Genomic DNA, 13,526 nt, shown 5'->3' on the forward strand with positions numbered 1-13,526 from the left:
GAAGGATAGAAGCAGAAAAATGTTTGCCTTTAGCCCAGAAGGCTGACTATAGCCTGCATAGTTTTGATAAGGATCAAATACATGGTGGTTGCTACATTCTTAAAGGGTCTCATGACTGCCTTCACTTCTCACCAATAGTTAATATCAAGCTGAATGATAAGCATGAGAGAAATCTTGCAAAAGTAGTTTTATGGGAAAAAAAGTAGTTTTATGAACAGAAATTTTTTGAAAACATTTATGAGTTAATACCCTTTGCATATTTCTTCCCCTTTGAGCACTAAGCATAACCAATCACCAGCTTCATACAGCTCTTTCTGCCCACGGGGCCTGTCCTCATGTGACTTAAATAAGCTAAGTTGTACCATAAAACATCTCCAGAATTCTTTCTGGATTGGTGGCCTAATGACTCTGCAACAGGTGGACGCAAGAAAGTTAATCACTGAGTTTTGGCCAAGACCCCAAACACCAGATAACACTTAAGAAGAGCCAGATCCTAAACATGTTCCAGAACATTAGTTTCAAACAAACCTCAGCTGATGCTGGCCCCAATAACCTTATTTTCAGTAATTTATGGAATAACACCTATTGTTCACCTGCCATTTGCCTTGACTGGATCCTACCTACCCTAGATTCCTGGAGGAACAAGTACCCTAGACTCTCCTAATATAAACCTCTAGCAATGATGAGACTCATTTTTCCCCCCTTTCTGAGCGTCCCAGATACTCTGCTATTATCTGTCTATCACTTACTCTATTCAAAAAACTCTATTTTCACTTTCTCTGGCTCATACTTGATTCCTGTTCTGCACGAAGCCAAGGACCCTCTTGGCTGGTCTTGTGGGTCCCTCCCCTGGGTTCTGGGACTCGGCCTGCTTGCATCACTTAAGAATGTGGCTTGGCTTTCTGCCTGCCTGGGATATGCAGGTTGTCAGTTCTCTCATTGGCTATGTTTGGGAGTGACTTTAAATCTTGTAAGAATAGTAACTATTACATACTCTAAAATTAACAAATTTTTAAATAATTTTATTCATGTATTCATGAGAGACACAGAGAGAGGCAGAGACATAGGCAGAGGGAGAACTCAATCCCAGGACCCTGAGATCACAACCTGGGCCTAAGGCAGATGCTCAACCACTGAGACACCCAGGCGCCCTAAAATTAACAATTTTGAGCTAATTTTTTAAGTGGTTTTATAAATTTGAGATGTATATTTCTTGTGAGGAATCACTGATGATATGTAAGTAGTTCCAATGATTGAAGCTGGAAAATCAGTTGATAAGCTCAAAAAAATTATTCAAAACATTGGTAAAATAGGCAAAACAGGTATAAAGAAATTATAAAAAAATAACTAATGCCTAAACAGCCATTCTTACTCCCAAATTAGGTTGCATCCATCAGGTATGTAAACACAACCACATAGAGCACCACGCATAAACTACTTCCCTTTTGCTCACAATAGAAAGTACACATGACTTGATGAGAACGTTTCAGCAGATAATTTTCAACTTACCTCTACATTCTGTGTCACATGCATGAAAAATACTTGTGAGTAACTCCTCACAGGTCCTGCTAGTGCTGTAGGTTACATCTTCTTTGACATTATAGTTTCCTAGTTTCCATCCTATTAGAAGAAATTTTGTAAATCTAGGTGCTTTCTGTGCTACAATTGCTAATTTATTTTGTTTTAATTTTAACAAAAGAGACATATTTCAATAGCAGCCCATAATACCTATTACTTGACATGAAAAGACCAAACAAAAATTTTGTCTTGAAAGTCTATTATTCATTTTTCCTTTTAATTTATGTTTTGTTAAAGTAGAATAAAAGAGAGATGAAAGAGAAGGAAAGGAGTTTTTGCCTTATTAAATTAAAAGCATTCTATGAAAAAGTAACTAGTAAAAAATAAAAAAATAAAAAACTAGTACAACACAACAAAAATATTTTTTAAAAAGTAGAGGAAACAGAATAATTAGCTATACAGAAGAAATATCATCTTACATTGTTTTGCTTTTCAGTGCCCATCATGTATAGGACTCTATGAGTAATCCTCTAAACAGAGTTCACAACATTTGAATTGAAATTGGCCTGTGAAATCAATATTCTCCTCTGGCCTATCTATTGGCATTACAATGGAGCCTACACTGTCCTACATGTTTTACTTCTACACACACACACACACACACACACACACACACACACACACACAGTTAAAATTGTAGTTTTTGCTTTAGAGAAAATTTGTTTCCAGGTGAGTAAACAAATACCAATGATAATGATTATAAATACAGTCTGGAATTTCTATCATGTTTTTAATTAAAAACATATAGAGAATACTTACATTTCACATGTAAGATTTTCTTTTAAGAGAAAAAAAGGGTGAGTCTTGCTGAAAGGTGGCAGAGCAGGATCCTAGCTCACTTCCTCCCACAGACACACCAAGGCAACAATTACAGCTGACCCTTGAACAATGTGGGTTTGAACTGCATGGGTCTATTTATACATAGTTTTTAAAAAACAGACATGGTACATCACTATAAATGTATTTTCTCTTCCTTATGATATCCTTAATAACATTTTCTTTTCTCTGGATTATTTTATTGGAAAAATATATGTTACCTATAATATAGAAAATATGCATTAATCCAGTATTTATGTTATTGTTAATAACCTGATACTGGCAGAGATCTTCCACAGCTAAAAGGATAAAGAGAAGTCCCACTGAGAAGGGTAAGAGAGGAGAGACACAGTAGACAACCAAAGCCTCAGTGTGGTAGCAACCCACAATGAGGAACTATATCACAGATGTGGAGGTTCTCCCTGAGAAGCCAGGAGATCAAGCTCCAAATCAGGCACCCTGGGCCCTGAGGACCTGTGTGGTGAAAACAAGCCCCTATCACATCTGGCTTTGAAATTCAGCAGGGCTTAACTGTGACATAGAGGACTACAAGAAATGGAATCTCTGCTCTTGAAGGGCCAGTGCACTGCATCAGTTGGCCCAAGACTCAGCAGTTTGAAAAGTTCTTGGGATATACATGAAAGAGACTACTAATTTTAGGACATGTGTCAGTGGGGCAGGGATCTACAGGAGCTTTCTCTGGAATGAGGTACACTCCTTCAGCTTACCTCATCTGACACTTGCAGATATGGATTCTGACACTCTACATCTACCTCGATAGCACCACTTGGCACATGTAGGTATTCTCATGCAGAACTGCCCCAGTAGGTGCCTCTCTAGTCGGCTCCTGACCCACCACTCTGGAGTGTGGGGTGCAGAGGGTGGGCAGTCTCATTTGGAACCTGTGTCTCTCCAGAGCAACTACTTCTGCCCTGTCCAGGACTAGGGCCTCTCCAGAACTACTTCTGCTCCCAGGGAGTGGTGGAGCTGGCTGCATCTACCAGCTTACTGACAGTAGTTATAGTAAGGCAACCATTCAGCCTTTCCAGGAGCTAGCCCAATCCACCACAACAATCTCAATAGCCTCCCATTTAGCTGCACCAGGGATTTAACCACATCTACCAGTTTCCCTACAGATACTGAAGCTAGGCCTCTCACTCAGCTGCACCACATGCAAACAATGCCCCTCAGGGTACCTGCAGCAGTCAAGGTTAGACATTATAGACAGCCAGCCTGAGAGCTAACTCTGCCCACCAGCAGTGGCAGAAGCCAGGCCTTCCATTCAGCTGTGCTGGGGGCAAGCCCTGTAGTCAATCTTTGTAGACAGCTGGACTAAGGGCTGGCCCTGCCCCAGAGGACCAGTAGCAGTCATGACCCAGTCACAAGGGGAGTGCACACATAGTTCACACAAGGGACATATCTGGAGCACTTGGTTTTGCTGACTGGGAAGGGATTGCTACCAGGCCCACAGGACATGTTCTATATAAGACCACTACTTTCAAGACAAGAAGATAGCTGACCTACCTAATATATAGTAAGGAATAGAGTCAGACAAAATGAAGGGACAGAGGAATATGAACTGCATGAAAAAGACAAAACCCCAGAAAAAAAAGAGCTAAACAAAATGGAATTAAGCAATCTACCTGATAAAGAGTTCAAAGAAACAGTCATTAGATGTTCACCAGCCTTGATAGATTCAGAGATAACCTCAACAAAGAGATAGAAAATATTAAAAAAAGGACCGTCCAGAACTGAATACAATAACTGATATGAAAAAATACATTTGAGGGAATCAATAGCAGATTTGATGATGTAGGAGAATAGATTAAGTGATCTGGAAGACAAGATAGTGAAAAGAAACTAAATTGAACAGAAAAAAAAGAAAGAAAAGAACTTTAAAAAATGAGGACAGGTTAAGTAAGTTCCTGGAAAACATCAAGCATAATAATATTCACATACATCCAAGTATACTCTACATGGCAAGGTCATCATTTAGAATTGAAAAAGTTTCCAGACAAACAAAAGTTAAAGGAGTTCATCACTATAAGCCAGCCCTACAAGAAATGTTAAAGGGATTTCTTTAAGTGAAAAAAGAAAAGGTCATAACTAGATATAAGAAAATTATAAAAGGAAAAATTTTCACTGGTAAAAGCAAACATACAGTAAAAATACTAGATCAATCACTTATAAGGCTAGTATAAAGGTTAAAAGACAAAGTGGTAAAAATCAATTATACCTATAAAAATTAGTGAAGGGATACACAAAATAATAAAATATAAAATATGACATCATATACATAAAATGTAGAAGTGGGGAGTAAAACTCTAGTTCTTTCAGAATGTGTTTGAACTTCAGTGACCATCAACTTAACAGATGACTATATACATAGATGTTACATATGAACTTCACAGTAACCACAAACCAAAAACCTGTAGTAGATACAGAAAAAATAAAAAGAAGTCCAACACTAGAGAATAGGACTTACAAACATTTAACATGAGAGTAAGAGTAGGAGAAAGGAAAGAGAATAACTACAAAAACAGAAAATGATTAACACAATGGCAATAAGTACATACCTATCAATAGTTACTTTAAATGTAAATGGATTAAATGCTCCAATCAAAAGACACAGGGTGACTGGATAAAAAAAACAAGACTCATCTATATGCTGTTTACAAGAGACCCACTTCACATCTAAAATCATAAAGACTGAAAATGAAAGGATGGAAATGGAAAAAGATATTTCATGCAAATGGGAAAAAAAGCCTGGGGTAGCAATACTTAGACAAAAAAGAAAATATACATTAAAGCGCACATGGAATATTTTCCAAAATAGATCTCAGTAGGCCACAAAATAAATACCAGTAAATTTTAAGAAGACTGTGTATAATATCAAGCATCTTTTTCAACCACAGTGCTATGAAACTAGAAAACTACAAGGAAAAAAAAAAAAACAGAAAAAACACAAACACCTGGAGGCTAAACAACATGCTACTACACAACTATGGGTCAATGAGGAAGTCAAAGAGGAAATCAGGGAGTATCTGGAGACAAATGAAATCAGAAACATAAAATGTTTGTTGGTTCAGAATCTTTGGGACTTAGTAAAAACAGTTCTCAGATGGAAGTGTTTAGCAATACAGGCCTACTTCAAGAATCAAAACTATCAAACAATCTAACTATACATCTAAAGGAATTAGAAAAAGAAAAGGCAAAGTCCAAAGTTAGAAGAAAGGAAATAGAAGAAGGAAAATAAATGAAATGGAAACAAACAAACAAAAAAACCCACAATAGAAAAGATCAATGAAGCTAAGAGCTGGATTCTTTGAGAATATAAACAAAATCGACAAACTTTTAGTCAGACTTATAAAAAAAAAGAGAGAGAGAGAGAGGACTAGATAAGATCAGAAATGAAACAGAAGGGACACCTGGGTGGCTCAGTAGTTGAGCATCTGCCTTTGGCTCAGGGCATGATGCTGAAGTCCTGGGATGCAGTCCCACTTCCGGCTCCCCTCAGGGAGCCTGCTTCTCCCTCTGCCTATGTCTCTGCCTCTCTTTGTGTATCTCTCGTGAATAAATAAATCTTAAAAAAAAGAGAAATGAAACAGAAGTTAAAACCAACATCACAGAAATACAAAGGATTATAAGAAACTACTACAAAGTGTTGTATACCAACAAATTGGACAACCTAGAAAAAAATAGATCAATTCATAGAAACATACAATCTCCCAAAACTGAATCAGGAAGAAAGAAAAATCTGAACAGACCACTTACTAGTAATGAAATTGAACCAGTAATCAAAAACTCCCAACAAACAAAAGTCTAGGAGCAGATGGCTTCACAGTTGAATTCTACCAAACATTTAAAGAAGAGCTGATATCTATTATTAAACTATTCCAAAGATTAGAGGAGAAGGGAAAGCTTCCAGTTCATTCTACAAGCCCTGCATTACCCTAACACTAAAATCAGACAAATATTTCTGATGAACATAGATACAAAAATCCTCAACAAAATATTAGCAAATTGAACTTAATAGTACATTAAAAGGATCATTCACCACAATCCAAGTGGGATTTATTTCATGGATGCAAGGATTATTCTATATGCATCAATCAATCTATGTGACACATTAACAAAAAGAAAGATAAAAACCATATGATTATTTCAATAGATGCAGGAAAAGCATGTGACAAAGTACAACATCCATTCATGATAATAAAAAACTCAACAAAGTAGGCTTAGAGGGAACATATTGCAAAATAAAGACCTTATATGAAAAACCTACAACTATCATAGTCAACGATGAACAACTGAGAGCTTTTCCTCTAAGATGAGGAACAGGACAATGATATTCACTCTTACCACTTTTATTCAACATAGTACAGGAAGTCCTAGCCACAGCCATCAGATAAAAAAAGAAATTAAAGTCATCCAGATTGGTAAAGAAGTAAAACTGTCACTATTTCCAGATGACATCATACTATATATAGAAAATCCTAAAGACTACAGCAAAAACTCTTAGACGTATAAATGAATTCAGTAAAGTCTCAGGATACAAAAATCAACATACAGAAATCTGTTGCATTTCTTTTTTTTTTTTTTTGTAGGATTCTATTTTATTTATTTGACAAAGAGAGAAAGCACATACAGGGGGAGTGCAGGCAGAGAGAGAGGGAGAAGCAGGCTCCCCACCAAGCAGGGAGCCCAATGTGGGGCTTGATCTCAGGATCGTGATTGACCTGAGCTGAAGGTAGATAGATGTTAACCAACTGAGATGTTAACTAGGCACCCCTCTGTTGCATTTCTATACACCAATAGCAAAATAGCAGAAAGAGATATTAACAATCCAATTTACAATTGTATCAGGAAAAATAAAATCACTAGGAATAAATTTAACCAAAGAGGTGACATACCTGTAGTCTGAAAACTATAAGACTTGACAAAAGAAATTAAAAATACCACCAATAAATGGGAAGATATACCATCCTCATGGATTATGAGTTAATATTGTAAAAATATCCATACTACCCAATGCAATCTACAAATTTAGTGTAATCTCTACCAAAATACTACTTGTCAGGATAGCTAAAATTAACAACACAAGAAACAACAGGTGTTGGCAAGGATACAGAGAAAATAGAACCCTCTTGCTCTGTTGATGGGAATGCAAATTGGTGCAGCCACTCTGGAGAATGGTATGGAGGTTCCTCAAAATGTTAAAAATAGAACTACCCTGCAACCCAGCAATTGCACTGCTAGGTATTTACCCAAAGGATACAAAAATACAGATTCGTAAGGGATACATGCACCTGGTGTTTATAGCCAAACTATAGAGAGTGCCCAAATTTCCATCAACCAATGAATGGATGAAGAAGATGTGGTATATGCATACAATGGAATATACTCAACCATCAAAAAGAATGAAATCTTGCCATTTGCAATGACATGGATGGAGCTAGAGTGTATTATGCCAAGTAAAATAAGGCAGTCAGAGAAAGACAAATGCCATAGATCTCACTCAGATGTGACATTAAAGAGAGAAAACAGATGAAGATATGGGAAGGGGGAACAGGAAAAAAGGAGATAGGAAAACAAGCCATAAGAGGCTCTTAACTGAAGGTTGATGGAGGGAGCTGAGTAGGGTATAGGCTAGCTGGGTGACGGATATTAAGGAGGACACCTGTTATGATGAGCATTGGGTGTTGTATATAAGTAATAAATCACTGAATTCTACTCTACAACCCAATATTGCTGTGTATGTTAACTACCTAAAATATAAAAATACATATATATTTTTCAAAGAACTAGAACAAACACTACAATTTGTATGGAACCACAAAAGGCCCCAAATAGCCAATGCAATCTCAAAAAAGAAAAACAAAGGTGGAGGTATCACAATCCCAGATTTCAAACTATACTACAAAGCTAAAGTAATCAAAACAGTATGGTGTTGGCATAAAAAGAGGCTCATGGATCAATAGAACAGAATAGAAAGCCCAGAAATAAACCCATACTTAACATTGTCAATTAATCTATGATCAGGGAGATAAGAATGCATAATAGGGAAAAGATAGTCTCTTCAATAAGTAATACTGGGGAAACTGGACAACTATATGGAAAAGAGTGGAACTAAACCACTTCCTTATATCATACACAATAGTAAACTTAAAATGGAATAAATATCAGAATGTAAAGGCTGAAGCTATAAAACTCCTAAAAGAAAACACTGACAGTAAACTCTTGGACATTGACCTTAACAATATTTTTCTGAATCTTTCCCCTTAGGATATGGAAACAAAAGGAAAAATAAAGCATTGGGACCATATCAAACCAAAAAGGTTTTGCACAACTTAGAAAACTATCAATAAAATGAAAAGGCAGGGCAGCCCCAGTGGCCTAGTGGTTTAGTGCCACCTCCAGCCAGAGGTGTGATCCTAGAGACTGGGGATCAAGTCCCACATCAGGCTCCCTGCATGGAGCCTGCTTCTCCCTCTGCCTCTCTCTCTCTCTGTCTGTCATGAATAAATAAATAAATAAATCTTTAAAAAATGAAAAGGCAATGTACTAAGTGGAAGAAGATATTTGCAAATGATATATCCAATAAGTAGTTAATATCCAAAATACATAAATAAGAAACAACGCCAAAAAACAACCCAATTAAAAAATTGAGAGAGAAAAAAAAATTGGGAGAGGAAATGAATAGCCTTTTTCCCAAAGATGACATACAGGTGGCCACTGTTGGCCACACATGAAAAGATGTTTGACATCACTAATCGTCAGGGATACACAAATCAAAATCACAATGAGATATCACCTCATACCAGTCAGAATGACTAGTATCAAAAATTCAAGAATAACAACTGTTGGTAAGGATATGGAGAAAAGGGAGACCTTATGAACTACTGGTGGAATTGTAAACTGGTGCAGCCACTATGAAAAACAGTATGGAGTTTCCTCAAAAAATTAAAAATGAAAATACTAGTAATTTCACTTCTGGGTACTTAACCAAAGAAAACAAAAACATTAATTTGAAAAGATATATGCACTCCCATGTTTATGCAGCATTATTTTTACAACAGCCAAGACATGGAAGTGATCTAAATGCCTACTGATAAATGGATAAAAGAGAAGTGGTATATATACCCAATGGAACATTACTCAGCCATAAAAAAGAATAAAATCTTGCCATTCAGGATGACATGGGTAGACTTAGAGCGTATTATGCTAAGTAAAATAAGTCAGAGGAGGACACCATATACTTTCACTTGTGTGGAATCTAAAAAACAAAACAGACAAAAAGGAAATAGACTAAAAAATACAGAGAACAAACTGGTGATTGCCAGAGGAGATGGAGGTGACAGGATAGGTGAAGTGGATTAAGAGGTACAAATTTTCAGTTATAAAATAAAGAAGTCATGGGGATGAAAAGTACAGCATAGGGAATATGGTCAATAATGTAATAATTCTGCATGGTGACAGATGTTAACTGCCCTTATCATGGTGAGCATTTAATAAAGTATGTAATTGTTGAATCACTACATTGTATACCCAAATAGGTCAATTATATATCAATTAAAAATTCAAAAATAATTTTTATTTAAAGGTGAATAAAATTTTCTTAAAAGAGAGAAAGAAACATACTTAAAAAGGGTACGATGGATGCTTCCATCCAAGTTTTAATCATGTGGATTAGGTTTAACTCAGGTTTTAGAAAATGATAGGCTTATTCCTCTATTAGAATAAACATTAGAAAATTAATATTTACCAGCTTCATTTAGAGATAAGTTTTTCACCACTGATTCCTGAGGAGTGTAACATTCAGAGTTTTTATCAGAGGTTGAATCAAAGTCAGGTGTTGAGGCACTAAAGTTATTTTCACTATAATAGTTATTCAAATTCTTGTTAGAGAAGCACTCCCCTTTCCTGGTCTGTGATGTGAGATTCTGAGAGTTCTGTGATCTTGGCCTTGAGAGGTTTTCAGAACTTGTGAGGGAAACAGGGTACCTTGCAGTCTTGGGAGAGCTGAGATGAGAAATGGTTGGGGCTCTTGGAGACATCATTTGAGGAGATGTAACGATGACATAGTCTTTCTCGGTCCTTGAGAAAGAAGTGTTGGGCAAGGGAATAGGAGTGATACCCATGGTCTTCAGTACCTCTTCAAAATCTTTCTTGGTATTAATCTGTGGACTATCAAAATTGCTAGATTGGTATTTGAGAATCTGTCGGACTGGATCTGAAATCTCTTCTCTCTTTTGGATGGCTCTGATTTTTCTACAAATGCTTTCCACTGGGTTATGCCGCTTGTCAGTGACCTTCCTCACAGAAGCCATTGTTCACCTTCCTCCGATCATGGAAATGAGGTGGCTAAAGTGCAGGCAAAAGTTTTTTAAAGTTAGCATTGTCCTAACAGTAATCTAGCAATGCTACTTAAGTCCTAAATTAGCTGTGGAGGGATTAAGAGGTCTTTAAACAATTGGTTTAAATAACTTTCCATGCGTTTAATTTTGGCACTCAAATTTCCTGAAAATAACACCAGCTAACACATACAAAGTATTTGCCACGTGCTAGGCAGGGTACTACATTCTTTACATGTATCAATTAATCTCATTCTCAAAGCAACTCTATGAAGTAAATATTACTATTATCTCCATTTCTAGGCAAAGAGAGAATAAGAGACACACCCAAAGTCACCCCAGAGAAGTGCTGGAGCCAGAAGTGATCCCAGGTAGTCCTGCTCCAGAGGCTGGACTCTTAACCATATTTTCACTTACAATAATGTGTCACATATGATGGTGATGATGGGGATGCTAATAGCTCCTATTTGAGTACCTGTTTTGTTTCTCATATAATAAGAGCTTATTATATAGGCCCTCTATTAGGCACTTCACATATATTATACCTAAACTTCACAGAAACCCTGTTAGATACAGAAATATCCCCCTTTTTTATGTGTGAGAAAACTGAGTCTCAAAGAGGTCAAGTACCTTGCTCATGGTCACATCTCTAGGATTTGAGCCAAAGCGGTGTCTGACTCCAGCATAATTTTATTTAATGGTAGACCGTATGAAAAACAAAAAAGCATGATCTCACTTTTTATAAGATAGTAATCGGGGAATTTGGAAATAAATCCAAAATTCTGCCTAAACTGGCAAGTCTAAATTAATCTAGGCAAAGAGTTACAATACTTTGAATAGTTACAAATAGCTGGAGAGTTACCAAGAGTTTGAAAGTGATGATTTTTAGGATCTTAAAAAGATTTCCAGGGCAGCCCGGGTGGCTCAGCGGTTTAGCGCCACCTTCAGCCCAGGGCCTGATCCTGGAGACCCGGGATCGAATCCCATGTTGGGCTCCCTGCATGGAGCCTGCTTCTCCCTCTGCCTCTCTCTCTCTCTCTCTCTCTCTCTGTGTGTGTGTCTCATGAATAAATAAATAAAATCTTATTAAAAAAAGATTTCCACTCATAGTTCTTTAAAAATCCCTTCATAGAAAATGAACAACAAAAAAAATGAACAAAAAGTAGAGAAATTTTGGGATCCCTGGGTGGCGCAGCGGTTTAGCGCCTGCCTTTGGCCCAGGGCACGATCCTGGAGACCCGGGATCGAATCCCACATCAGGCTCCCGGTGCATGGAGCCTGCTTCTCCCTCTGCCTGTGTCTCTGCCTCTCTCTCCTCTCTCTCTCTCTCTGTGACTATCATAAAAAAAAAAAAAAAAAAAAAATTAAAAAAAAAAAGTAGAGAAATTTTAAAAGAACTGTAATTGGAAGGGGTATCTAGAAAGACTGGTATTTAGAAGATACTCAAAAAACTTCACAATCTGGCTTCATTTTACTTCAAGATGACAGCCACCATCTCCAGCCAATGAAGCTCCAACCAGCAGAATCCTATTTAGAGTAATGATCATCTTTGAAACTTTATATTGTCACTTGACACTACCCTCCTTTCCATATATTCAAGGGTTATCTTTCAATGCCAAGCCTAAAACACATTTCTCCATGGAAATTCTGGAATCAGTGTATGCTTACTGGACTCTATTTTTCTGATCTCACGTCGGCTTTATATTTGTACTGTATGTTTGTCATCTAATTAAATTTTGTCTTCTACCCTTGGATTGTTTAAACTGTGTATGAATGTTGTTTCCTCAAAAACAATTTTAATTCTTGTATTAAAAAAAACAAGATGTGATTTTTTTTCTAGATATACATTATTGTTGGTATCATTGATAATCCACAGTCATATATAATACACATGATTACCAGGTTTGTAGACATGTCCCTCATCTCCTGTGAATGTTGACCCTCAACTACCCACAGCTACCAGCTTTTCTGGAGAATTTCCCCTGACCAAATGGGAGCTGCCCATCACTCAACTGGGAGGTTGGAAGTGATGTAGAGGGAATGACAGAAGAGAATTCACTTGTGAACACACATGCTTTAAATCTCTGGTTGAGGGACACCTGGGTGGCTAAGTGGTTGAGTGTCTGCCTTCGGCTCAGGGAGTGATCCCAGGATCCGTGATCGAGTCCCACATTGGGCTCCCTACCAGGAGCCTACCTCTCTCTCTCTCTCTGTCTCTCATGAATAAATAAATTAAATCTTTGAAAATAAATAAATAAATCTATGGTTGACTGTGGAGAGGACACAGCAGGAGCCATCGGACTTCCTCGTGTTAAGTAGAGTCTTATAAGACTGATTATGTATCTGTCAAAGTTCTCAATATGAAAGGACTGTTTTTCCCTTCAAGAGCCAGAGAATAGAAGCACAGGTTGGGCACAGGACTAATAGAAGCCCTAAAACTGGAACCTCAAATTCTCAGATCTTGTCTTATCCCCCTTGTTGAACACTGAGGTGGGAAGTTCTTCAAGCCACAGCAAAAGGCCCTGCCTTGTGGGCATTTGTGACTGATCCAGATGAATGTTCCTAGCTTGGAAGACACTCATTTCTATTTGTAGTATATAAGACACGAATTTCTATTTGTTTCCCGAAGGCATTTTTCTCCTTTTACCGTCTGTTTGCTAAACTTCCATGACTCATTGAAGTGACCCCCACTCCATGGTTTATGAACTAAACCTTATAAAGAGCACACTTAAGGGGTGCCTGAGTGACTCAGTTGGTTGGGCATTTGCCTTTGGCTCA

General features: G+C 37.4%; 1 protein-coding gene across 1 annotated transcript in view; it reads right to left on the reverse strand.

The window, feature by feature from the left end:
* Positions 1 to 10,748, reverse strand: part of IRAG2 (inositol 1,4,5-triphosphate receptor associated 2) — a 120,350-nt gene extending 109,602 nt beyond the window's left edge. Inside the window, 2 exon segments of the mRNA XM_077870694.1 lie at positions 1,510 to 1,620; positions 10,160 to 10,748. Coding sequence (XP_077726820.1) covers positions 1,510 to 1,620; positions 10,160 to 10,724 — 676 coding nt within the window. The 5' untranslated portion in view covers positions 10,725 to 10,748.
* Positions 10,749 to 13,526: the final 2,778 nt, after the last annotated feature.

Source organism: Canis aureus, chromosome 25 (assembly GCF_053574225.1).
Source record: "Canis aureus isolate CA01 chromosome 25, VMU_Caureus_v.1.0, whole genome shotgun sequence".
NCBI lineage: Eukaryota > Metazoa > Chordata > Mammalia > Carnivora > Canidae > Canis > Canis aureus.